General features: G+C 41.1%; 1 protein-coding gene across 3 annotated transcripts in view; it reads left to right on the forward strand.

Moving 5' to 3' along the window:
* Usp24 (ubiquitin specific peptidase 24) overlaps nucleotides 1-27,576 on the forward strand; it is a 141,763-nt gene that overhangs the window by 68,837 nt on the left and 45,350 nt on the right. For all 3 annotated transcript variants that reach the window (XM_076564639.1, XM_006987206.4, XM_076564638.1), the window contains 17 exons: nucleotides 886-1,026; nucleotides 1,404-1,457; nucleotides 2,877-2,992; nucleotides 5,441-5,507; nucleotides 5,630-5,740; nucleotides 6,767-6,865; nucleotides 6,959-7,132; nucleotides 10,592-10,677; nucleotides 10,825-10,918; nucleotides 12,846-13,010; nucleotides 16,366-16,463; nucleotides 18,757-18,852; nucleotides 18,942-19,170; nucleotides 19,777-19,936; nucleotides 22,208-22,363; nucleotides 24,800-24,870; nucleotides 25,690-25,850. In XM_076564639.1, the coding sequence (XP_076420754.1) occupies nucleotides 886-1,026; nucleotides 1,404-1,457; nucleotides 2,877-2,992; nucleotides 5,441-5,507; nucleotides 5,630-5,740; nucleotides 6,767-6,865; nucleotides 6,959-7,132; nucleotides 10,592-10,677; nucleotides 10,825-10,918; nucleotides 12,846-13,010; nucleotides 16,366-16,463; nucleotides 18,757-18,852; nucleotides 18,942-19,170; nucleotides 19,777-19,936; nucleotides 22,208-22,363; nucleotides 24,800-24,870; nucleotides 25,690-25,850 (2,078 nt within the window). The remainder of the gene's footprint in view (nucleotides 1-885; nucleotides 1,027-1,403; nucleotides 1,458-2,876; nucleotides 2,993-5,440; nucleotides 5,508-5,629; nucleotides 5,741-6,766; nucleotides 6,866-6,958; nucleotides 7,133-10,591; nucleotides 10,678-10,824; nucleotides 10,919-12,845; nucleotides 13,011-16,365; nucleotides 16,464-18,756; nucleotides 18,853-18,941; nucleotides 19,171-19,776; nucleotides 19,937-22,207; nucleotides 22,364-24,799; nucleotides 24,871-25,689; nucleotides 25,851-27,576) is intronic.

Below are 27,576 nucleotides of genomic sequence, written 5' to 3' on the forward strand. Positions count from 1 at the left end.
TAATGGATAGAAAACATAAACCTGTTTGTTTAAATAAGGAGGTCTTTTCCCCTCTGGACTCAGGCATTAGTGGCAAAGGCTCCCTTTGAAGGCACTGGTAGATGCATGCCTAATACTGTCTCCCTTCAGCAGCTGCCTAGGAAGTCTGCTACTCTCCATCTCTCTCATCTAGGAGCAGCCCTGAACCTGTGGTTATCAGGTGGATTTCTAGGAGCATTGATCCAGTAGGCTTCCACATAGGAATTCACGTGTACTTGAGAATGACAAAGATGTTCGTCCTAGGATGTCAGTGGCAAGGATTGCTGGGGGAAATGTGGGAACAGACTTACTAAGTAGGACAGTGGGGACCCATAGAATGCTTATATTCACATTTTCTGTCCTTAAGACAGAAAAGCACTAGTCTTTTCTAAGTCCCTGTTGCTTAGATCCTGCTACCTAAGGTGGTCAGAATATTTACAAGATACTGTAAGTGTGGTATCCTGCTATTTCTAACCCAGCTTTGGAAACAGCTGGATCAGGTTCCCAGAATTAATAGCCACTTCAGTCTTGACTCGTTTCTTTTGAAGAGAAGTCCATAAAAATGCTATTTGTCTCACTTTTCAGTTTCTGACTGACTAGCTTCTCTGGGTAGATGTCTGCCTTGTGTCGGGAACATCTGGAGAAACATCTCTGCACCTATTCTGATTGCCAGGGAGGGTGCCTGTTGTTGCTGTGGTTGGTTGGTTTTCGTGTGAGTGTTCCACATCAGTACAGTAGTGGTTTTTGATAAAGCATCTTCATTTTGTTAGACAGAGGTTCAGACTCAATGATGTACAGAAAATAATTACCTGTGATATTGTAATAATAGTGTGCTGTTTAATTTATATATATTTTAATTTTACACAGTATGTAGAAAAGCTGGAATTGATAGGAATGGATTTCATTTGGAAAATAGCCATGGAATCACCTGATGAAGAAATTGCTAATGAAGCTATTCAATTAATCATAAACTACAGTTACATTAATCTAAATCCTAGGTTAAAGAAGGTGAGTATCCAAGGGGAAATGTTACTCAGACACAAAAATTAAAAAATTATAAGTTGGGCAGTGGTGTTGAACGCCTTTAATCCCAGCACTCAGGAGGCAGAGGTGGGCGGATCTCTGTGAGTTTGAGGCCAGCCTGGTCTACAGAGCAAGATCCAGGACAGGCTCCAAAGCTACACAGAGAAACCCTGCCTTGGGGACAGGGTGTGTGTGTGTGTGTGTGTGTGTGTGTGTGTGTGTGTGTGTGTGTGTGTGTTTGTTATTGGTAAGTTGTGGTCCTTGTTGTATCACAATTTGACTTACTTTGGTATTTTGTCTTGACTAATGTTTGCAATTAAATGCCAAAGTCTAATTTTAATTTCCATACCTCTTACTTTCAGGACTCAGTGTCTTTACATAAGAAATTTATTGCTGATTGTTATACGAGACTAGAAGTGAGTAACTTGTTTTTAAATTCTTGCCTTTTAAATGAGTTCTTCTCCCCTTTATAAGTTTGTATTTGGGGATAATGTATCATGCTGGTATTTGTGGCTAGGTACTCTTGGAAAATTGATGAAAAGTACCATGTCATGGTATGGGAATAGGAATTTGCATGGATGTTGGTCCGGGGTTAAGTGCTACTGCAAAGCATGAGGACCTATATCCAGATCTAGTTGCTAGCATTGCTACTGGGGTCTGTAACTCCAGTACTGGAGGCGAATCCAGGGGCTCACTTGGCCAGCAAGTCAGCTCAGACTACTGAGCTTCAGGTTCAGTAAGGAGACCCTGTATCATAAGACAAGGTGGAGAGCAATAGAGGAGGATACCTAATACTAACCTCTGGCCTCCACACACATGTGCTCACACACATACTCATGAACATGAGCGCCTGTGCATGCATGTTCACACACCCACCAAATGCACTCAGTAGAAAATCTTACCCTCTATCTCATTCCTTCCCTCTCTTACCTATCTTTCTACCTATCTCCCACTTGTGGGACATAAGGAATCATCTACTGTTTGTATATTCCACTTTGGTAGTGGAGTATCTGTGTTTCACATAATTTATACAATAAATGCAATTTAAAACAACAGTAGGAGACTTGAAAGGAAGCAAATGATGTTGAATCTCTTTGTACATTAGAAGCCTATGGTTTAATATCTCATATTTATTTTGATCGTCTTAGTTCTATCTATCATATGATGGTTAAAGCACTGAAGATTAATGTTCAGTTGAAATCTGCTTAAGTTTTATAGGAGTATTCCAAAATTATGAAATGCCACTGTACCCAGATGTTACTAATAAGCTAATCTTCCTTGTACTTTATGCAATATTCCCCAAATTGTGACTTCCATACAAATATGTCTTCATTAAAAAACACTGAAATATTCAAGTTCCTTTATATATGAAGTACAGTAAGGTATTAACATATCTCAACTGTTCCTTTTAATACTCTTGATTGGTATGTGGTGTGTGTGTGGTGTGTGTGTGGTAGCACTAGAGGGATATCGCATGCTGTGCTGCCTATGTGGAGGTCAGAAGACGCAGTTTTCTGGAATGAGTTCTCCTCTCTTTACATGGGTTCCAGGGATTCACCTCAGCTCATCAGGCTTTCTTGGCAAGGGTTTTACCTGCTGAGCCATCTCACAGCCCTCAGCTAGCTCTTAATTTGCCTCCTAGGGATTATTTGGTGGAGACTTTGATTGTCACAACTGGAAGGAGTCTTGTTGGCACCTAGTGGTTAGAGGCCAGGGATCCTGCTAAGCACCTTGCAATGTCCAGGCAGCTTCTGCAATGAGAAGTTAGCCCCAGTGCTGGAGGCCAGGTTGAGAAACCGGATCTGGAATGATGAATGATTATTTGTACCTTACAGGCAGCCAGTTCAGCACTCGGTGGCCCCACTCTAACACATGCTGTGACCCGAGCAACAAAAATGCTCACTGCAACAGCAATGCCAACTGTAGCAACATCAGTTCAGTCTCCATACAGGTAAGTGGCTTCACAACTCAACACGAACACACAACACAAACGTATGCTTTAAAAATGCTGATGCTGTGCCAAACCCAACATCTTTCACTGGTGTCCTCATTTCATGTCTTAGCTTCTGCAAACTGTTGTATCTTGGAGAACTGTGTGTCCTAATGTCCACCTTTGTCAGTGCTGTGAAGGTCAGTAGGTCCTCAGCCGAGTCACTCTGCTATTGTTTATTCCACCCATCTGCCCTGTGGACACATTCTTTTGTTTTTACTTTATTTTCTACTACTTTGACTGTGTATAACTGAGTAGCCTACACTTAAGGATTTCATAAAGATATGTTCATTGGGCAAAGATTTTTTTTCATGTTTGAAATATTTACGCAGGTAAAGGTTTTCTCCTTGAGTAGTCCCAAGGCGTGGAGGAAAGAAAAGGAAATGAAAAATGCTGATTAAAATGCTGCTCTATAATACAATCACAGCCCACTAAAATATTCACCTAAAATTACTTTTTAAAAAAAGTGAGAGCTTTTTTTTTTTTTTTTTTTTTTTTTTTTTTGGTTTTTCGAGACAGGGTTTCTCTGCGTAGCTTTGCGCCTTTCCTGGAGCTCACTTGGTAGCCCAGGCTGGCCTCGAACTCACAGAGATCCGCCTGGCTCTGCCTCCCGAGTGCTGGGATTAAAGGCGTGCGCCACCACCGCCCGGCAAGAGAGCTTTATCATCAAATAATATTTGTGTGACAACTTTGAATTGACCTTCACATTGCTGCTTCAAGTTTTAAAGTGTTAGTAGACTCTGAGTATAGTGTTTGCTGAAGTTCTTTAAAACAGTGAAGAGAAACACTGTTTACTCACCTGAAATTGGGGTGTCACGAGCACTTCATTACTCATAAGCAGCCTCACATCATTGGTGCTGCACAGAGAAGAGCTTGCTCTGAGTATCACTCTGCTGCCCTCTGCAGGTAGCTCTGTGTACAGTCCTTTTCTGCTGGGGCCGTTGTATGTGTTTTCACTTGTTGAGATAATACTTTTTTCCCCTCTCCAAACCTTCCTTAAGAAAAGTAATCAAGATAGTGTCTTTTCCCAAATTCTTTAATATCTGATTTTATAAAAATGATCTGAGCATTAGATGTTATATTTTATTAATACAAAGAAATGGAACAAAACTCAGCCCCTCCCACCTCATTTTTAGATGGTAGACATGATTATAAAGTTCATGATAAGAATAAGTGCTTTTCCCATCTCGTGTGTGTGTGTGTGTGTGTGTGTGTGTGTGTGTGTGTGTGTGTGTGTGTGTGTGTGTTTCAAATAGAATTTATGTTAAGAATTCTTATTATAATGCTTTTAAATTTAGTTCAGTTCTGTTGCTCGTTTCCTTAACAATTCTGTCAGAGAAATCATTTATGACCTATTGGATTGAGTTTTCTGAACTGCTCCTTTAAATGAATGTATTTTTAACCCCTCTTTACCAAGTGCTTTTTATTCTGAATCTTTTCATATATAGCTAGCTAAAGAGACCACATAATTTTTTAAATGTTCTTATTGAAGTAGTGTTAATAAACTGTATTTCATAGTTGAATTTCAGTAGTTTTAAAAGAATTTTTTGGGATCTGTAATTGTTGTAATCTAAAGAGTTTGGGTTTTTTCTATCATATTCTCACCATCACAATGCTATCTGTAATTGATTTAGTTATTGAGATGGAACCAGAACAGAGTGCTGGGTTCTTATTTATTAAGGTCTTGGGTACTTTTCATTGACTTTGAATTCTAGTTCTTGCCCATAGATTGGAAGGATAGAGTGTGATTGAGTATATTTGTAGAACTGTTAAAGTGTGCTTAAACGACTGTTAACAGTTGGACATTCCCATACTGCTAATCAGCATGCCAGTCTAACCGTCAGGAAGTGGTAGTACCTCTTCTCAGCTTTCAAATAGACCTCTTAACACTTTCTGGGGTGACAGCTGTGTGAAGCAAGGGCACTTGGAGGTTCTATTCCTTAGCATATGAAACTCTTTGAAAATAAGCTATTGAATATTGCAGTCTTATTATCTCAGATGACAAGTCAGGTTTCAAAAGTCATTCATAATCGTCTGATTTCATTTTCAATTAACAACTTGTATAAATGCGATACGTGTTTGCATTCTTGGTGAGTTGGTGAACATATAGGCCTGGAAACCTAGGTCCTATTTTAATGGAATGACTGTTTGAAAAGTAAAGGAAACATGGGAAGGGGCAGGCTTCTCTTCCCATATTTCATCTGAGCATGGCAGCTCTGAGTGGATTTAACTAGGACTCACTAGGTAACAGGGAAGTCTAATCTTTATATGTTCAGTTCTGACCAGTGAGTGCTGACTGTGATTGTGCTCTTGGTGAAACAGAGTAGGATTGAGCTTGAGTCAGTGATTCATTTCAAATATGTTTAAAGACTTTCTTGTTTTGTTTGTTTGTTTGTTTTTAACTCATAGATCAACAAAACTTGTGATAATCGAGAGATTGCTTCTTCTGGCCGAACGCTATGTGATCACAATAGAGGTATGCTCTCTTCTCTTTCGAGCAGCTTTATTCGTGTTGCTAGACGGGGCAGGTGAGGCATGTGTTTGACATGTTCTGTTGTGCCACAGTGCATCTGACTGGGTTGGCTTATCTCTTTCAAGGATTTTTACTCTGTTCCACGAACTATTCTACCTCACGGTGCCTCATTTCATGGACATCTTTTAACTCTTAATGTTACCTATGAGTCTACCAAAGATACCTTCACTGTAGAGGTAGGTTTATACTAAGTTCAATAGCTTTTTCATGTCTTATTTTCATAAGAATGATGTTGATGGAGATGAATGATTGTTCTCAAATGTATTTGATAAACAAATTGAAAGTAAAGACTGAACTCTCTGGGGAAATGGTTCAGTTAGTGCTCACCGTACCAGCTTGAGGACCTGTTGGGATCCCTAGCGCCCAGGTGAAAAGCTGGCATGATAGTATGTACCTTTAATCCTAAACCTGGGGTGGGGTCTAGAAAGATCCCTAGAGATCGCTTAGCCAATCAGTGAGCTCTAGGTTCAGTGAATGTCTCAAACAATAAGGTGGGGAGCAGTAGAAGAAGACACTGACATCAGTATCTGGTTTTCACCCATGTGAACACATATACTCCTACACCACCCACACACATAAAGTAAGCCTGAAATGAAAGGAAACCGGGGAGTATAAGCAGATATATAAGTAAATGTAAAATATAGGTCAAGTGAAGATAAGTTTTATAAAGAATAAATAATAGTAAAGGATAATAAGTTGATAAAAAATGAAGGTATTCATGAAATATCTTGGATAAAGATGGATCCCTGAGGTGGGTGATATTTGAGCAGGGATTTGAAAAACAACAGAGTAATTGCTTTTATTAGTACAGTCTTGCACACAGAGAGCAGCAGGTGTAAAGGCTCACAAGGTGGCTGTTGAGAAGGGGTGTGCTGAGAGAGGTTAAGAATAGAAGACATTTCCAGGGAATGGCTTCAGATCTTACTCCATACACAGAGGAGGACTGGAAGTATGGGCTCAAGCACCTAACACCTGCATAAAGGGAACCGCCCGAGAGCAGGGTATTTGCCAAGACTTGCTGTCTTCCTGGCTTTTAGAAAAGAGTCCAATACATAGCAGATGATCAGAACTGTTCAAAGGACTAAGTAATAAAAGGCTGGAGAGATGGCTCACCGGTTAAGAGCATTTACTGCTCTTCCAGAGAATAATGAGATGAAGTGAATAAATAAATCCTCTCACCCCGTGTTGGTTTTATTTTCTAGGCTCACAGTAATGAAACCATAGGCAGTGTCCGGTGGAAGATAGCCAAACAGCTGTGCTCTCCTGTGGACAACATACAGATATTTACGAACGATAGCCTGGTGGGTTTAAACATCAATTGTTGGCATGTTAGCCCAGTTTGAATAGTTTCCTCCTCCTTCCTCTCAGTAACTAAGAGAAACCACCTTTTGCAGCTGACAGTGAATAAAGATCAGAAGCTCCTCCACCAGCTGGGATTTGCTGATGAACAAGTTCTTACAGTGAAGACTTCTGGCAGTGGGACCCCCTCTGGGAGCTCTGCAGACTCCTCAACCAGCTCCAGCAGCAGCAGCAGCGGGGTTTTTAGTTCATCATATGCCATGGAACAGGTACAGAGAGCAACTGCAGAGTAGAAACGGATTTAACAACTACTGCCTTTCTGCCTTTGGTCCATACAGATTGGGGAGATCACATCTATTAAGTCTGGCAAGGTCTGAATAAAGAAAACTGTAATTGAGAACTTACTCAAGGCAGAGAAGATACGTAATTTACCAGTCTTCTGAGTTCTGAAGCACGGACTTGGTCATTCTGCCTGACCTCTTGCTGTCCTCTCATTCATCTTCTTGGTTGATCGGGTCATTCATTCTTCAGTACTCAGACATGTTGTGCTACCGTAGTACTTTGCAAGCAGAAGATAGATGATTGAACGGAGTGTTTGCCACACAAGCATGAGGAGCTGAGTTCAGTCGTAGCACCCGCATAAGCGTTGGGACGTGATAGCATGTTTATGGTCCTGTCACTTGGGAAACAGAGACAGACAGGTGCCTGAGTCCCACACTGCCACCCATCACACTCAGTTAGCTCCAGGCTGGTATGACATCCTATCTCAGATAACAAGGTAAATGGCTCCTGAAGTGGATGCCTGGCCTATAAGTGTATATTTACCTGCACACATGTGCACTTGCACATACCTTTGTCCAGAAAAGTTTCACTACCAAGTACTAGCTCATTTTCTCCTCCAATCAACAGAGCTCTTGAAAAGAGTGGTTTAAACTCACTTCTAACTTCCTTTCATCTTCTCTCACTGTCCTTGACTCTATTTCTGTTCATGTGTCTCTACCTCTCAAGCCTCATCTTCTTGATGCTTTAGGGGAACATTTTCTCTTTGGTCATTTTCTCATAAATTAAAAAAAAAAAAAATTCTTTCATTGGGTCTTCAGTACTTGCCCCTGCCTCTGCACTATTTTTTTTTTTTTTTTTAACAAACCTAGTTCTTAGACCTTCCTTTTCCCTGTATTCATTCTCAAATGGCATAAAGTCCAGAGAATGATCTATCTACTAACTCGGTATCCTTTCATTGACTGCTCAACACCCAGTGGTAATACACCCAAAGCCAAGCTCCTCGCTGTCCCTCTCTTGTCCGGTGCCCTCACTCCTCATTTTCTAGTCTTTCTCCATCTCAGATCATGGCATCTCTGTTCTTGTAAGTTGCTCATACCTGAGCCCTTAGACCAGTGGTTCTCAGTGCTGTGACCCTTTAATATAGTTTCTCATGTTGTGGTGACCCTCAACTACAAAATAATTTTGGTTGCTACTTCATAACTGCAATTTTGCTACTGTTTTCAAATCATAATGTAAATATCTGTGTTTGATGGTTTTAGACGACCCCTGTGAAAGGGTCATTTAACCTCCAAAGGAGTTGCAACCTACTGGTTGAGATCCGCTGTCTTAGATCCTTTCTCTCACATCCATATCCATCTGCAAGTCTTTGGCTCTACCTTTAAAATATGTTCACAATCTAGCTACTTTGCTCTTCCTCCATAGCTTCTAATACTGTTCTGGGCAGCCGTCATCCTTGACTTGAGTGTTATCATTACTGCCTTGTCAGGAGTCTCTGCATGGCACGCAGCAGCCCCAAAGTCATACTGTGTCTGTCACTCTTCAACTCACTCTACTAACTACCATCTCATTCAGAGCAAAGGTTAGAGCCTTGACTGAGCCCTTCAGATCTGCCTCTTGTCCCCCATGGAGTGCCTCTGAGGCCCTCTGCTATGATTCTCCCTCACACCTTTACAGCTGCACTGCTTCCCCGCTGCGTTTTTCTTGCATGCACCAAAAATACTGTTTCCTAACATGTTCACTGGGGTGCTTACTCTCTCTTCAGCTTTTGCTCAGATACTAACCACTCAGTGAGCCTTTCTTGACATCCTGTTTAAATTGTCAACCCTATTTCTACTTTATCTGCTTTATATTTTATGAACATACTAGACATTTTGTTATATAGTCTATCTTCTGGTAAAACGTTAAAGTCCATGAGAGTAAACTGGGTTTTTTTTGTTGTTGTGGTTTGCTGCCACACCAAAACACCTGCAACGGTACCTGGAACAGAATGGGTCAGTCAATACTTGAATGATTTCATGAAGTAACTGATCCGTTTATAATTTCTCTGTGTTACGACTGAGGCTGGCTTCAGGGACACAGAACTGAAGAAGGCTGTTCTGAACTTTAGGGTTTTTGGGGGGTTTTTTGTTTTTTTGTTTTGTTTTGTTTTTCGAGACAGGGTTTCTCTGTGTAGCTTTGCGCCTTTCCTGGGACTCACTTGGTAGCCCAGGCTGGCCTCGAACTCACAGAGATCCGCCTGGCTCTGCCTCCCAAGTGCTGGGATTAAAGGCGTGCGCCACCACCGCCCGGCTAACTTTAGGGTTTTAATATCTAGAGAAGAAGCTCATGTGAAGTGGAAGTATTTCTAAAGTGTGTGTTTATTGCATTTAGTCCTTGAATTCTCTATGTAAAGTCTGATTCTCTTTCTACTTGACAACAGTATCAATGTAGATACGCAGGGCACTTCAAGGTGCACAGTAAAGGCACTACTTCATGACAAGAAGTTAGGAGGTCTCACCCCCACGTTGGGCGCTAGAATGTCACTGTCTCTGATACCTGAGGGCAGGGGGTGGGTAGACTCAGAGTCAACAACACAGACTCCAGGAGATTTGCAAGCAATCTCTCCTTTATTAAACAAAGGGCTGAGGGTTGTGTATGTGGCTTTTGGCTGGCTTTTGCTTCCAGCTGCTGTGGCATTTCTTGGTTGGCTCCAGGCTGCATGTCATTATCTTTCAGTTTGGAGTTTACGGGTCAGGTTTCCTCGGGCCAGAGTGCTTTCTGCACATGTCACAGCTCATTGTTTGCTTAAGGAGTGGCCTAGTGCGTGGGCCTTTGCCACCTCAATTCAGTGTATCCTAACAGCTAACAACAAACACAGTATATGTGCTGCTTTCAAATTCAACAGTTTAAAACTATCTAATGTATTCAGAGTTTTATATCCTGAATTTATTAAAAGTCATCTCCATATAAATATATGCTAAAAAACGATGTCATTTCTTTTCTTGGGCCCTGTGACCAGGTATCTTTAATTACATCTCAATCTCTTTTTGTGGTTTTGCTCACTTTGTGTTCCCTGATCTTAAGCAAAAACAGAGTAACCTTTTTCATTTTTATTGCACCTACTACCCATGTGTTGGATGTGAGTGGACACACGTAGATACTACTTTAATTTTGTTTTCAGATCATTCATTACCTTGTTTCCTAGAGGTCCCTGAGCTCTCTGTTGTGGTGCTTATGCGTGCCCTTACTGTACCTCACTTCTGCTGCCCACTTCTCGAGCCTTAGTCCAGGCAGTTAGCCAGGGGGAGGGAGTGGCTGAATAACCCCTGGAAGGCAGTGACCTTCACTCCGTCTTCAGTCTTTCCCCAACATTTCAGGAGTATTTTTATTGTTTGTAAGTTTGGTTAGAAAACTGAAGTTCATTGTTAGTATGTATTTGTAGTTTTCTGTTTTTCTTTTTCCCTCAGGAGAAATCTCTCCCTGGTGTGGTGATGGCACTTGTATGTAATGTGTTTGACATGCTATATCAGCTTGCCAATCTAGAGGAGCCAAGGTAAATGCGTGTGCGTGCGTGCGTGCGTGCGTGTCTGTGTGTGTGTGTGTGTGTGTGTGTGTGTGTGTGTGTGTGTGTATAGAGAGAGAGATTACTGAAGCTATAGCTTATATGAAAATAATTATTTTATTTTTGAAATTTTCTCAGGATAACTCTACGAGTACGGAAGCTTCTGCTCTTGATACCTACTGATCCAGCCATTCAGGAAGCCCTTGATCAGCTGGATTCTTTAGGCAGAAAGGTATTTAAGTTTTTGATAGTTATTTAGCTAGCTTAAAATTTTGTGTCATGATTCATTGAAAGCATTGCCTGAATCCTATGAAGGTCATATGATAGCATCTTTCTATAATACTTTTTTTCCCTTTTGAAAAATACCCTTGCATGAGCCAGGCGGTGGTGGTGCACGCCTTTAATCCCAGCACTTGGGAGGCAGAGCCAGGTGGATCTGTGAGTTCAAGGCCAGCCTGGTCTACAGAGTGAGATCCAGGACAGGCACCAAAACTACACAGAGAAACCCTGTCTTGAAAAACCAAAAGAAAAGAAAGAAAGAAAAATACCCTTGCCATAAGTTAAAATTAGAACTTTGTGTTGCCTTGTAAAGATCCAAAAAGATGTGTAAAGTTTTAGGAAGAGCCTTTGCCTGGTATAAAAGAGGAGACTGATGCCCAAAGAGATGTACTTAACTGTCAGGGATCAGGCAATTCTGATGCTGTTGAGATGTTTTCCTTTTTAAGATGCTGAGGGGGTCTCTGCAGGTGTCAGTGCAGGTAATGATCCGAGAAGAAGTGAGAATGAAAACTCAGTTCATACTGACTTTATCAACCTGGATTAAACCTTGGGGAGTCTGATGCCAGGTGGTTTATTGCCAACAAATTTTAACACAGTATAATTTGGAAAAAAGTTTCCTGGTGTAATACAATCCCCAGTGCGCAAGGAGGCATAACTATATCAAAACTCAACTCAGGGTACATGTCATTTCTTCCATGAAGATGGGTTCTGGAGATAGGCTACATGTATTAGCTTAAGGGCCTAGGGAAGGATCTGGCCTGGTCTCAGTCATACAGATAGCATAGAGGTCATTTGGGCTATTAGCCACCTCTGGTGCTGGTTGTACGAGCATGATATGGCCTGGACCAACAGATAATGCAGATCACCAGGATATTAATTACTTCCAACTCTTAGCTTCCTGGATGGAAGAACAGGTTATACATTTGAGAGGGTATTCCTTTGAGAGGACAATCCTGTGTGCTTAACATTCCTGGTTTCCCTATAGATCTGTGAGTGCAGGGACCTTTGAGCTCCCAACAAGATGCCTCCCTGGATCTGATTATTCTGTCTGAAGTCTTTGTATAAATGAGTCATCATTACTTTTTTTTTCACAAGTAATGCTTCAGTTCGTTTTGACTGAGCATGTTGGTGCCTGCCTGTAATCCCAGCACTCGAGACAGAGGCACAAAGATCTGAGTTCAAGGTCAACCTGAACTACATATCAAGAGACTAAAAGAACAAGGGGTGGGCATTGTGACACTTGCCCTCATACAAAGGTCTGAGTTCAGTCCCTATCACCGCAAAGAAAAAAGGAGACATAATGAAGTTAATTTTGTTTAATTTTCAGGATATTGTTCCCTAAGAGATTTACATATAAACTATTTTATAAGTCATATTTTTGAATTACATCCTCAGAAGAAATTCATTTATAACAAAGTTGTTGAAACTGAGTTTTGTATTTAATATTTTAGTAGTTGAAAATTGGATCTGCTCAGTCATGTCATCTGTGGCTTAGGTATTAATTTGAGAGAGAACTGATGTAACTGAAATATGTCAGCTGTATCAGCTGAAAATAACCCTCAAGAGTCCTCTGTTAGCAATCTTACAGTTTTGTTAAAAGCACACAGTTTAAACATGGAAACAAATTAAAATGATTTGGCTAGTGTTTCTAAGAACGAAGTCTCGAAGCGTTCATGGAGTGCTTGGCCATCATTCATTAAACTCAGTTGTGTGCTTTCTTAGTAGAGAATTAGGTGGTTTTACAAAGTGGGTTGGTTTTTTTGAGAACTTGATTACTGTGGCTTACACTAAAGAGGAAACAAGCACAAAGCCTTGAGATCTGCTTCCCCTTGAAGTGTGATTTGAAGACGTGTGCTTCTTCTCCACCCTTTTAAACGTAGAAAACCTTGCTCTCGGAAGCAAGCTCCCAGTCTTCAAAGTCTCCGTCCCTTTCGTCGAAGCAGCAGCAGCAGCAGCAGCAGCCCAGCGCCAGCTCCATCCTAGAGAGTTTGTTCCGCTCTTTTGCTCCCGGCATGTCAACCTTCAGGGTGCTCTACAACCTGGAAGTAAGAAACGCCCTTTTCCTTGCATTTCGTTGGACAGGCCCATTTTGGTTGGGAGAGTCATGCTTTCAGACACCAGAAACAAGTGAAAGATTTTATTAGGGGATGATCTGCTAGAAGATCAATGTAGGGAAAAGGGGGATAAATTGAAACTTTTTTCACCTTTGAAAATTCTTAATTTTCTTTTTCTATTTATACAAAATAGCACCTAGGTAAAGGAGTAGGAAATCTTATATGTCATGCATCTTGTTGCCTTCCTCTGTAAGCTTGGCAAGTCTAGAATAGGAGTTATCTTTCACTTTCTTGATTCCATACAGTATAATACTTCTTTAAGTTGTAGTTTGTTGACATTGAGATTTATGAAGAGTTTGTCAAGAAGCACACTAACATTACTATTTCAAGTTCTAAGAAGACTATTAAATGAATTAGAGCAATTATTTTTATTATCTCTTAGTATCTTTTATTTAGTCATTTCAGGTTTTATAATAAATGCATAGACTGAAGTTGCTTTAAACCACAATTTATTATTGTTCATAGTTGTGGAGAGTGGACAGCCCCAGATCAAAACATGAGCTGACTGAGTGTCTGATGGGGCCCCTCTTCCTGGTCCATAGACATCTGTGCTTTCACTGTGCCTCACTTGGTAGATAGTGGGTGAAAGGGCTCTCTGATGTCCCCATCGGGAAAGCGTCACGTTCGTGACTTAATCATTTCCCACAGCCTCTACCTTCTAGTACACCCTGGGGATTTAAATTTCAAAAAGAGAAATTAGGGCTTGTCTTAGTTAAGGTTTTTATTGCTGTGCAGACACCATGACCATGGCAACTCTTATAAAGAAAACATTTAATCAGGCTGGCTCACTTACAGTTTCAGAGGTTCAGTCCATTACCATCATGACAGGGAACATGGTGGCATGCAGGCAGACATGGTGCTGGAGAAGTAGCTGAGAGTCCTACATCTTGCAGGAAACAGGAAATTGACTGAGACACTGAGCGGAATCCTGAACATAGGAATCCTCAAAGTCCGCCCCCACAGTGACACTTCCTCCAGTAAGGCCACACTCACTCCAACGAAGCCACACCTCCTAATAGTGCCATTCCCTATGAGATTATGGAGGCCAATTACATTCAAACTACCACAGGGGGTGTACAGTCATTCAGCCTAATACAATTACTTCTCTCATTAAAAATAGCTTTAAATGAATAGATTTAATTCACCAAACACTACTTTTCTCCTGTGTGCAAATCATTACAGTGGTTAAAAAAGACAAAGAAATTGCTTCCAGGTTTATGTAAGACACATGGGATACTGGATGTCCTTAATTAGGGAAGCAGTGTATAAACAAAGTGGGAGGTGTCTGGGTACAGACACTTCTGTTCCCAGGGTCTCCTAGTTCAAACCCTCCAATCACTATATTTGTAGAAGATAAAACCTTGAATGAATTGGCTTTATCCTAGAGATATATATCCACATCAGTAACTTAGCAGCCTTAAGTGTATCCTGAAGCCTAAATAGATAACCGGTATCTTGAGTAGTATGTACTTTGAATAGATTTTGAATCATAACGAATGTCATAGTCAGTAAAGGGAAACCTGTCTTTTCCCTGAGGTTTATTCATCTAATCTAACTTGGAGTATATAATTATACTCTTTTTTTCTTCCACTTGTTCCTTATGTGTTCAAAGTATGATGATATTGCATACTAGCCTTGAAGTATTCATCTTTGTGAAAAGATAGATTAGTTTTAAGAAGGAAAATATTTAGTCAAACATTTTAAAAATGAAATATGACCTTGTATAACATGGATATTTAAAAATAAGTGCAATATTCCAAGACAAAATAGTCTAGAGGGTTTTGGCCTACTTAAACTTAAGATTTTTTTATCTTGTAATTTCTACTAGATAACTGCTTTTGAATGGATATTTCTGAAAGTTAAGGTGTAATTCCATCATCTGTATTGAGAGCACCTAGCAAAGCAAGACCAGCAGTGGGGTGGAGCTCATCACCATCCCCTTCAATTGCGTTGTCTTATAACCAAAGCACCGTGGTTATAAAGTATCACAGTGTAATTTAAAACATCTCCAGTGTAGTGTAATCTTAGGGCTGCAATAACTGTGAATTCTGTGATAGATGTTTTGCTTCAAATGTACAAAATTGTACAAAATAAGTGGAAAACCTAACTCTCCCAAAAGCACTTATTTTTTTTCAAGTGCCTAAAAATGATCATTTCCTTGAATTTTGCTCATGAGTGTTCATTAGCCCACCAGGAAACCTCAAACTTGGTACTATAAATACCTGTTCCTTTCAAGAAAATAGATTTTTACTAAACTGTGGCTCACTAAGAATGGGGTGTGTGTCAACGGTAGCAGATACTGTGCTCCCAGGAAGGACTGCAGAGCAGAGGACTCCCCTTCTCCCTCATTGTTCTTACTCTGAAACTGAGGAGCTCCCTTCCCCAAAGAGAGCCTAGGAAGAAAGTGTCTAATTAAAAACCACATTCAGTATACAAGCTCAGAGTGCCCAGAGATTGAGAGAAGTAGAATTTTTAGAATAGAAAGTATTTTGAGTTCAAAATATCTAGTTTAAAACTATGATTGTAAGAGATTTTTTAAATCGTAACAACAAAATGAGCTATTGTTTCCTGAACACTTGGTACTGCTGCTCACTTAGCACCTTAAAGTTGTATTTTACTTAGTCTGACAGTCTACTGATGTGTATAATCATAATCCTCTGTTGGCTGATGAGGAAAATGAGGCAATACGAACATGACATGTATATGATCTCTCAGCTTGTAGCTGGTAAAATTAGAGCACAAACTAAATTGGTACTGGGTCGTGGTGATCTGTGAAATAGAATCCTCCACCCACCACAGAATTCATTTAAGCTGTAGGTAGTTATTACAGTATCAGAGAAGGGCAGAGATGTTCGAGTCACCTAGATTTGAAATGTCATCTTGAGACCTTCAGCCCTCACTTACAGAGTGAGGGGCAGGCATGTGCCGAGTGCAGAGCACGTGTCCAGTGAATGGCAGCTGTGTTCGCCAAGGACTTCAGCTCATGCATTTGGTTTGGGGCTGTTTATAAAACTCTGTCCTGTATGTATTTAAAGAGCTTATTTTGCATATTACATAAATTTATTTGTTGTTATCTAAGCTTGAAGGCATTTCATGGAAATTTGGTTCAAAACTAGAAAAAGAAATCCTAATTAAATGCAGTATTGAAAAATGTGATTGTCTTTATTGGGGGGAAATCAGCCTTCATAATCTGGGGGAAACTAAGATGTGGCATTAAAGAAATTCTGGTTTGAGTTATTTCTACAGAAAATGTTAGGGTGATTAACTTTGCTTCTTTGCTCCCCAGGTTCTAAGCTCCAAACTCATGCCAACAGCTGACGATGACATGGCAAGAAGCTGTGCAAAATCCTTCTGTGAGAACTTTCTCAAAGCAGGAGGTTTGAGGTTTGTGAGTGGCAAAACCAATTATGGTCATGTAGTTTAGTTCTCTCGCAGAAAGAAGCCTTGCTTCTTCCTTCAGTGTATTGTGTGAAGCATTACCAGGGTTAAAACAAAAAGCAATGGTGTGTATCTCTCCCCTCTAGTAGTGGGGGGAATTTTCAGGAAGAGTGCTGGTGAAGCGGCCACACTGCAGCAATATTGATGCTGGTGACGTGGGGTTAACTGGGCAGAAGCTTTCTCATCACAGGCTTGGGCCTAAAGAGTAACAGCTAGCTAGCCTGGACGTAGGCAAATGGTCTTAAGAGGTGGCATATGGCCAGTGCTGAGGAGAGGGAGAAAGTTGGGGTAATAGGGCTAAGAAATCCCTTCACCATAAAGGGGTCTTTGAGCTGAGAATTAAGAATGAGTAGAATTTTCAGTGAGCCGAGAAAGAGTGTTCTAATCCAAGGAGAGGACAGATGAGTGAAAAGCATCAAATGTATTGTTTGTCTCTTGTGTTGCAGTTAGACTTGAGTAGAAGGTAAAAAGTGACGAAAGGTGCTCAGGCAGGAAGGAGTGAAGACCAGCTTGAAGTCTGAGCAAAGGATGCTTAATACACGTTCTCTATGGAAGAGGAGCATAGAAGAGAAGCTAGGCAGGGACCTGGAAGATAGAGGGGAAATGAGGGTTCAAAGAATTCCCAAGCAGCAGCTGGATAGATGGCCCAATGGCTAAGAGTGCTTACTGCTCTTACGAAGGACCTGGGTTCGGTTCCCAGTACCCACGTGCAGCTCACAACCATCTCTAAGGTAACTACAGTTCCAGGGCATCCAACACTGTCTTCTGACCTCCACAGGATATTACAAGTATACACATACACATAAAATCAATATTAAAAAAGAATGTGGAAGGTCTGGTACATACAAGAAAGTTTTTGTTGTCTTCCTTTCCCCCACTTCCTCTCTTGCCTTCTTATCCCTGCCCATCCCCTCCTTCCTTGAGATAGGGTCTTACTCTGTAGCCCAGGTTAGCCTGGAATTAACTTTCTAACTCAGGCCTGCCTTTATTATGTCAATTCAACAGCTTTGCTACGGCCACCATATCCAGTTTTCAATCTGCATTTTAGAAGTGTTCCTCTTTAAAAACTTATCTCAAAAGCCAGGTATAGTAGCACACGCCTTTAATCCCAGCACTCAGGGAGGCAGAGGCAGGTGGATCTCTGTGAATTCAAGGCCAGCCTGGTCTACAGAGTGAGTTCCAGGACAGCCGGGACTGTTACACAAAGAAACCCTGTCTCAAAAAAACAAACAAAAATTCATTTACCCAAGAGTTTGCATGTCTGTGATGGTCCAAGCATTATACTTGAACTTATTTGCGTGTATTTGTTCATCTGTCATGCATTGTTTTAAGCAATGGATACAGAGCAGTAAGTAAAGTAGACGAAATCCATGTTCCTATAAAGTTTGCAGTCTTAGCAAGGGAGACAAACAGTAGGCCAATGAGGAAAGGTTTATGTTAGAGGGTGATAAGAGCTATAGAGAGAAATAAAATGGAAATGTCCACTTGAAAAACACAAAGAGGCAAGGCTTGAAGAGAGCTAGGGACCGGTCTCCAGAAGAGTAGCTAGTTTCTATTCTTGTATAGAGAAGCTTAGTGACCTATGTAGGACACCAGAGTGGTTGAGGCCAAATGAGTGAGGCCGAGAAATAGAATGTGGCATTCTGGGAACACTCAAGAGCAGGACATGTAGAACCTTATACTCTGCTGTGCACACCCTGCCTTTTCCTTCCATGGAGGAAGCATAGAACAACTTCGTACAGCCAGGTACCATGAGCTGATTCATATGTTGAAAGAATCACTCTGCGTGACCATCTAAGAATAGATTTGGAGGTTGGAGAGATAAGAATGGAAGCCAGAAAAATGAGGAAGCTTTTGAGTAATGAATGTGTAGTAGAGATGGAAACAAGCTTGACTGAATAGACCAATCCTTGATATTTTTTAAAATTACTAGTTCCACTAATATCAAGATAGAAATTACTCAGTGATGCCAAACCAATTAGTGAGACAGGCTGCTACCTGAACACACTACCTGGGTTATCTGTTAGGCTAAACCATAGTCCAATTCTTATGAAAGTCCTTGTGAAAAAAATATGGAAGTCCATATTTTTATCAAAAAGTATGTATATAGATAGTTCATTTATATGTAGAAACGTGGTTACTAAGAACATTTATGGGCTATTGCATTAGTTATGGACAGGTTTCTATTTTTTTAAAAATTGATGTCTTTCATATACTTTCTTTGTTGTTTCTTTTGAAGTTTGGTTGTAAATGTCATGCAGAGAGACTCCATCCCATCAGAAGTAGACTATGAGACCAGGCAGGGTGTTTATTCTATCTGTCTACAACTTGCAAGGTATGCAGATGTATTGCATTATTCTCACAAATTTTATCATTTTAAAATAGTATGAAATAACTGAGTAAGTGTTACTTTTTATTTTTAAGGTTTCTACTTGTCGGACAGACAATGCCAACATCATTAGATGAAGACCTCACCAAAGATGGTATAGAAGCACTTTCTTCCCGTCCATTCCGAAATGTGAGCCGGCAGACAAGCAGACAGATGTCCCTATGTGGGACCCCAGAAAAGTCATCCTACAGACAATTGTCAGTATCTGACAGGTCTTCCATTAGGGTTGAGGAGATCATCCCTGCTGCCCGAGTTGCAATCCAAGTAAGTGGCTGGTGAATATAGAAGTATTCAGTACCTTCTGCTTGGGAGAGGGAACTGGGTGTGGAATAGCTCCAGTGTGAACACTGCTTTCAAGCAGTTGAGCAGAAGTAGGAAAGAAAATGACTACAGGTACAGAAGTAGCTTAATCAAGGCGAAGTATCAAGTGTACAACTACAGAAGCAAAGCATTCTGGGAGCCTCAGCAGTGTGGGGTCTTCCACCTTTGCTGCCGTGTGTACTTGATTTTGGAAGTGGCGCCTGAGCTAGGTCTTAAAGACCAAATGGTTCACAGAATGAGGGGGTTGGAGAGGAGACTTAATTCAAGTAAAAAGAACAAAGCCAGAGCTTCCATGCTAAGCTCACATGGAAGCTGAAATGTGCTATGTACACTTCAGGAGAGGAAATGGCAAAAACCTAAGTTGAGCATGGAGATTGGAGGCTACAGTTAATTGATCTTAAAACTAAGCAGTGTGGTAGTGTGAGAAGGCAGCCCTGGCTGATCTGAGAGGGAAGAGTTGTAACCTGAGGCCACAGGGTCAGAAAAGTCAGCGGATGTCTTCAAGAGCAACACTGCCTTTCTCCTAACATCCTTTCTGTACCTCCTCAGACTATGGAAGCCAGTGATTTCACGGCCACTGTCGCTTGTTTCATGAGACTGTCATGGGCTGCAGCTGCAGGGCGGCTTGACCTTGTTGGAAGTAGCCAGCCGATTAAAGAAAGTAATTCTCTGTTTCCTGCTGGGATTAGAAACAGACTCAGCAGTTCAGGTACTGATTTAGAATGGGACGGTGCTTTTCAGTGTGTGTGTGTGTGTGTGTGTGTGTGTGCGTGCGCACGCGCGCGCGTGCGCGCGCACGCGCACATATATGTATATATATTTATAACAATAATAATTAAAGAGGGAGAGTCCATAAATTTGAGAGGGAGTGGGGGTGTTGGATGCAGATAGAAATGATGTGAATACAGTACTCATGTAGAAAAGTCTCAAAAAATAAACACAATAATAAAACATTAGGCAAGAGGTAACTGTAAGAATAATCCATGTGCAGATTTGTCAGATTATAAAAAGAAGTTTTTTTCTCTTGCCTTTAAACATGAGTAAAAATTCATCATTTTTGACACCTTATTTAAGAGAAAAGGCATTTTTTCATTAAGAAAATTTTTATTCATTTTACATACCAACCAGAGACCCCCCTCTCTTCCCTCCTCCTCCCCCCCACCAGACTTCACCCACAACCCACCCCCCATTCCCTCCCCCAAAAAGGTAAGGCCTCCCATGGGGAGTCAGCAGAGCCTGGTCCATTCTGTTGAGGCAGGTCCAAGCCCCTCCCCCTGCATCAATGCTGTGCAAATTGTCCCACCATAGGCACTGGGCTCCAAAAAGCCAGCTCATGCACCAGGGATAGATTCTGATCCTACTACCAGGGGCCCCCTTAAGCAGATCAAGCTACACAAGTGCGTCGTTTATGCAGGGGGCTTCATCCAGTCCCACGGAGGCTCCACAGCTGTTGGTCTAAAGTTCATGAGTTCCCACTAGTTTGGTTCAGTTGTCTCTGTGGGTTTCCCTATCATGATCTTGATGTCCCTTGCTCATAGAATCTCTCTTTCCTCTCTTCAATTGGACTTCTGGAGCTCAGCCTGGTGCTTGGCTGTGCATCTCTGCATCTGCTTCCACCAGTTACTGGATGAAGGCTCTATGGTGACAGTTAGGGTAGTCAGTCTGATTACCAGGGTAGGCCAGCTCAGGCATCCTCCCTACTATTGCTGGTAGTCTAAGCTGGGGTCATCCTTGTGGATTCCTGAGATTTTCCCTGGCACCAGGTTTTTCCCTATCCCCATGATGTCTCCCTCGATCAAGGTATCTCAAGAAAGGGCATTTATTAATGCATAGAATAAGTAGAGATGTCAAGTCCAACCATTTTTAGCTTTCCTGAGCATAAAAGTGTGTTACAAGGCCTATAATTTGTGGCTGAAACACAAATTCCTCAGATGTCTAACATAGTAAACAGTTCCTTTCTTGGTTTGGCAGGGTTCCACGCCCACCCGTGTGTGTGTGTGTGTGTGTGTGTGTGTGTGTGTGTGAGAGAGAGAGAGAGAGAGAGAGAGAGAGAGAGAGAGAGAGAGAGAGAGAGAGAGAGAGATGCATAGTGTATATGTGAGCTAGAGATCAACCTAAGACTATTGTTGTTCAGGTATCTCTTGGTCTCTTTGTTTTGGGGTAAGGAGGCTATTTTGAGACAGGGTCTCTCACTGGCAGAAATCACCCATTTGGCTGGCCTGTCTCAGCAAGCCCTAGGAATGTGCCTGTATCCACCTCCCCAGCACAAGTATGTGTTACCATGCCCAGCTTTTACATGGGTTCTGCGTATTGAGTTGAAGTTCTCATAATAAGAATTTTACCAACTGAGTTATCCTTCTAGGGCCTGTCAACTTATTTTCTATTAAGCTTTTTTATGTAGTTTTATTTCTTAACTTTGTTTAGTTTTCCTGCTCTGTATGCTTATAAATACATCAACAATAAAAGGTTTTTCTAGTTTTGTTTGGTTGTTTTGTTTTGTTTTGTTTTGTTCGAGATAGGCTCTCAATTGTAACCTTGGCTGGCCAGGTACTTGCTATATAGACTAGGCTGACCTCAAACTCACAGAGATCTGTCTACCTCTGCTTCTCCATTGCTACACTGAAGGTGTGTGCCTCTATACCCAGCTTAATAATAAAAGGGTTTTTTAAATTATGACGTATAATATGCAGAAATGTTAGATAAATCATATTTGTATATCCATGTAATACATCAAGATTATCTTACAAGATATAAGACATTCTCCCACCTGAAAGTAGTTTTGTCTTGGGAAAACATTTTTGAATCCCTGTAAATGTGTTTAAGGACAAAGCAGTTAGTGTGTATCCAATACAGAGATTCATCGCCTTTTCCCTAGCAATGCTTTCTTGCAGTATTTACTGTTGCACAGGGACTCTGGGTCTTACATTAAAACATTGCATGGTCCTAGGAGCTACACTAAACTTATGTCCTCTGCTTTCAGGAAGCAATTGCAGCTCCGGCAGTGAAGGAGAGCCAGCAGCCCTGCATGCTGGCATCTGTGTCCGGCAGCAGTCTGTGTCCACCAAAGACGCCCTGATTGCTGGAGAAGCTTTGTCTCTTCTCGTTACGTGCCTGCAGCTTCGGAGTCAGCAACTGGGTAGGAGGCGGCTTATTAGTAATTCATTTCTTTGAGAGAAAAGCTAGATTTCCGTTAGGAGTGGATATTGCTTTATAAATATCTCCTTTTGGTGAGAGAAGGGGTGGGAGAGTAAGGATGTGGCACGGCGGAAATGGCGCTAGAGTGGTTGATTCTGCAGGATATTTGAGTGTTTATTGAGGCTTTTGTGTACATATGTGTGCATTTGTGTCAACACACACAATTCTACATCAGGTGTTATAGGACCCTGTTAGAGATGATTGGAACTAAGGAATTGAAACACCCAGGTTACTAGTTTATAATAAATTATATGTTCCTGGTAATGACCCATCATTAAAATTTATAAAACCTAGGTCTGGCTTTATAATCTTTCTTACTGACTTCAAGTGATTGGGGATGCTGGGCCTTAGTCCCTCAATATCTCTGCTCTGTTCTTTCTTAGTGACTCCATCCAGTTTCATAGCCTTAAATCTACCTAGACACTGATATCCAACATGTTAGTTTGAGTCTGTGGCCTGGGCCACTCCCCTCATAGCTCTACTTGAGGTATCTCACATCTAACCTGTCCAAGATGGACTTTTATCTTACCTATATCCCTCAGAATTCTCCCAGTTTATGGGCAGTTCCAACCTCTTGAATACTCTGGCTAAGAACCTTGGAATAACTACTGTGTTTTACTGTATCTGCATCTGTTTTGGGAGCACAGCCTCCTTCAGACCGTACTTAAAGTCCACACATTTGTACCTGTTGTGGTTAGTACTTTCAGAATGCTGCTGTCTCTTAATCGAATTGTACCAATATTGACCTGATCTCTCTCCCTACTTCTGCCCTTGCTGTTATTCTTTATGCCCCAGAGAGGGCCTTTTAATGTATTGGTTATATCATACCATTCTTTCTTCAGAACTTCCAAGCTTCTCTGTTCAGCTCCAGTAAAGACCAAGTCTTTATGAAGCCCCCAAACCCAACACCGTCCACTATACCAGTGAATCTGTTTTCCCATCTTCTACTTTGCCCCTCATTCACTGGCATCTTGCTATTTCCTCAGTACACAAGCTATGTTCCTGCCACAGACCCTTTGCACTGACTCTTCCCCCTTCCTCTTAATGCTCTTTCCTCATCTGCAAGTCTTTGCATACATAGTACTCTGGTTAGACATCCTCTGACCATCTTTCCCTGTGCCCTCACACAACCCAATCCCCTCCCCTTATTCTTTGAACATCATTTGTTTTTATAGCCTTCAGTATAATACACTTATTTATCATGGTGTTGCCATCATCCCCTTTTCTAACTACGTTTTGAGCTCTACAAGCTAGAGACTTGTTCATTTTGTTCCCTGCTGAATCTCCAGCACCTAAGCACTGCCAAAGGAAGCTCTCAGGAAATATTCAGAAACAAAATCTTAGCCATTCAGTTTCAGATGTGTACTATTGTCTAGTCTTAGCTGTAATTACCTGTTTCAGGCCACCAGAGAGACAGAATCGATGGTCATGGTGTATTTTTTTATAGTTTACTTATTTTTGTTGTACATACATTGATATTTTGCCTGCTTGTATTTCTAGTTACAGACAGTTGTGAGCTGCCATGTGGGTGCTGGGCATTGAACTTGGGTCTTCTGGAAGAGCAGCCAGTGCTCTTGACCACTGAGCTCTCTCTCTAGCCCCAATGGTATATTTTTTTAATATCCAGACTAATTGTATAAATCAGAAGTGAAAATTAATCAAGATAAACATAGAAATTAGGCATCTTTATTTCCAACTTTATAATTAATTAAAGTAATACCTTCAGAAATTTTCTCTGAGAACAAATGCATTTGAAGATTTTTATGTGAGAAGCATAAGCCCTTATATGAAATGGCTTTTTAAACCTGTACCATACTCATAGTTTAATTTTCCTGGTATCGTTTGATTTAGAGGTTTTCAAGTTGAAAAAAAAATACAACTGCTCCATATCTTTATTTTTTATCATGTATAAACTTAGTTGAGGGTGTATTTTGTGTTACTAGCACTGGTAGGTTTTTTTTTTTTGTTTTTGGTTTTGGTTCTTCGAGACAGGGTTTCTCTGTGTAGCTTTGCGCCTTTCCTGGAACTCACTTGGTAGCCCAGACTGGCCTCGAACTCACAAAGATCCACCTGCCTCTGCCTCCCGAGTGCTGGGATTAAAGGCGTGCGCCACCACCGCCCGGCCTGGTAGTTTATTGAGCTAAGACTTCCTCATTCTGTAACTGGTACACACGAGGCAGTGATTCAAAGATGTGCAATGCTGCACCTTACGTTCCCTGGACTTACTGGACAGACAGGGGAGGCCATTGTAGATGTCCTAGGGTTTGACTCTATGCAGAAAGGAGAAATTTCCTACTTAAGTTTGAGCTCAGCAACCTTTTGTAAGTGTACCACCTAATTAGTTCTTTCTCCTTCCTTCCTTCCTTGTCCTCCTCAGCGTCTTTCTATAACTTGCCATGTGTTGCTGATTTTATCATTGACATTTTGCTTGGATCACCAAGTGCTGAGGTAAGGATTTCTATTACTCAGGAAGCCTTTTGGTCTTGTTGCTATGGACTTTTCATGAATGCCTGTGGAGTATAGAAGGAATGGCTGCAGACCACCGCCACTCGGAAGGAAGAGTGACGTTTGGACTACCGCCTGCCTTCTGTTTCTTCTCCACAGTCCAACAGAAGTTTCAGCACTGGGGTTAGAACTGCTTGATGTTTGGTTTTGTTGTTGTTGTTGATGGTGACCAAAGAGCAGCCTCTGGTGTTGAGCATCTGAGACCTGCAAGGCAGCAGGAATTAAGCTTCAACATGTTGGTCAGAGTCTGGAGAGATCACCTTCAAACCATGAACTTTCATCACGTTTTACTTCTCTCATATGTGACCATGAACGTGAAGTTTTTAAATACTTGAAAATGGGGTTTTCTGACTTTTATTTTCATTGAGTTAAAAACTTGTTGACTCAAGTAAAGTAATCATTAGTTTCCAAACCACTTTTTTTTTCTTTTTCTTCTTTTTTCTCCTCTTTGGTTTTCCAAGACAGGGTTTCTCTGTGTAGCCCTGGCTGTCCTAGAGCTAGCTCTATAGCCCAGGCTGGCCTTGAACTCACAGAGATCATCTGCCTCTGCCTCCCAAATGCTGGGATTAAAGGTGTGTGCCACCACCAATTAATTAATCCACTTACTCAGCAGAATCTTTAGCATTCAAAATTAGAAGAGTTACACCTTTCTAATATCTTTCAGTCATGTGAATGAGTAAATGGTGTGGATTTTCACAGTGTTGCTTTTTAAAGTAGTTTGACATTGATAACATCTGTCCTTTACCATTGGTGACATTTCAGATCCGCCGGGTTGCCTGCGATCAGCTGTATACTCTCAGTCAAACAGACACTTCAGCCCATGCAGAAGTGCAGAAGCCAAATCAGTTCCTCTTAGGCGTCATTCTCACAGCTCAGCTGCCTCTCTGGTCCCCAACCAGTATCATGAGAGGAGTCAATCAGAGGTATGTAATACAATGAGAATGGAGAAGTGATTGTACTCCTCCTGTGAAGCCCATGTGGGTTCTTGAGACAAAAGGCCTTCTCCTTCCCCACCCAGCATCCAAGCTCTTCATGTTTTCTCCCAAGCAGAACACCACCAGGCTTCCTCTCCACCATCCTCACTCCCACCCTGCTCTCCCTAATTGGTGAGAGCCTGAGGTTATTTGAGCCAGTTCCCTGGGTCGAGGTCACACTTCTGTCCTCTTGCATGTTGCTTCCTCAGCTCTGATATTTTATGGGAGTCTGTAGATGACTCTGGGTACTTTGAGCATCTTGACTTTGTTTTCTAATTCATAAACATGAAATTTCTCATTATGTCATTTTTAATTTCTCCAGCAGTGTTTCCCACTTTATTGTATAAGACTTCTCTCCTTGAATAAGTTGAATCTCAAGTATTTTATTATTTTTACTGTAAATTGTAAATAGAATTGTAAATAGAATTGTCTTAGTTTACTTTTTACATTTTACACTGTTGGTAGGAGAAGCACAAGTTACTTTTGTTTGTTGACTTTTATATCCTGTAACTTTGCTAAATTAACAGGGTTCAGGTGAAATCTTTAGGGTTTTCCATATATTAATAGATTGATAAGTTTGTCAGATTAGTAAACAGATAAGTCCATTTCTACTTCTCCAATTTGGATGCCTTTTTTCTTGCCTACTTGCTCTGGCTAGAGTATTCAGTGTTCTGTTGAATAGAGATGATGAAAGTGACCAGCATGCTCTTTGGGAAAAGCTTCTGTCTTAGACTACTGAATGGGAGGTCCGCATGGAGTTTCGTAGGTGGCCTTTACTATGTTGAGGTAGAGCCCTTCGGTTCCTACTTGGATCATTATTTTGCTCACAGACCAATGCGGCAGTTGGTCGTCGGGTCCTTTTTATTCAATGTGTGTAGATGCTATACTTCACATGTGTCTGCACCATCTGTGTTCCTGGTGCTTGTAGAGACCAGAAAACCATCGGGGATCATCTGGCTCTGAAGGTTAGGAACCAAACCCAGGTCTTCTGCAAGAGCATTAAGTGCTCTTAACCTCTGAGCCATCTCTTTGAGTCTCCATGTTGGATGCTCTTGTCTGTCTCACTAGAGCTGAGGTGTGTGGGCTCCTTCACTCCCTTTCTGTTACTGTGGTGTTTGAGTGATTTTCTTTTTTTAAATGTTTGACTGTCGCTACATTCCAGGAAATCAGTTCTTGTTCATGTTACATGATCCTTTAAGTGTATCAGCTTGCTAATAGTGGGGATTTTCGCTTTAGCATTTATGAGAGACATTACGTTCAAGTTTTCTTGTGGAATCTTTGTTTGGCTTTGGTATTAGACCTTCTCTTCAGGGTCATAGAAGAGTTTGAGAAGGATCACTGTTATGTTTTAAGTATTTGATAGAATTTACCAGTAAAGCTTCCTGGCCTAGTGCTTTTCTTAGTTGGGAGTTTTTTTAGTTCTATTTTGTTAATGTTTAAGTTCTAGAATTTTTTTTTAATTTCATCTGGAATATTAATTTTTGTGAACAGTTGCTTATGTTAGTCTTTTTTCTGTAAAATCAATGGCAACATTCTCACTTTCATTTCCAAGTTGAATACTTGATGTTTTTGAGGATTTTTTGCTGGTTTTTGTCGATCTAACTAAAGATACCTAGGTGTTTCTGAGCCTTTTAAATACATACATTTTCTAGACGAGACAGTGTCCTCAGTTGTG

This window comes from Peromyscus maniculatus, chromosome 2 (assembly GCF_049852395.1).
Source record: "Peromyscus maniculatus bairdii isolate BWxNUB_F1_BW_parent chromosome 2, HU_Pman_BW_mat_3.1, whole genome shotgun sequence".
Taxonomy (NCBI): domain Eukaryota; kingdom Metazoa; phylum Chordata; class Mammalia; order Rodentia; family Cricetidae; genus Peromyscus; species Peromyscus maniculatus.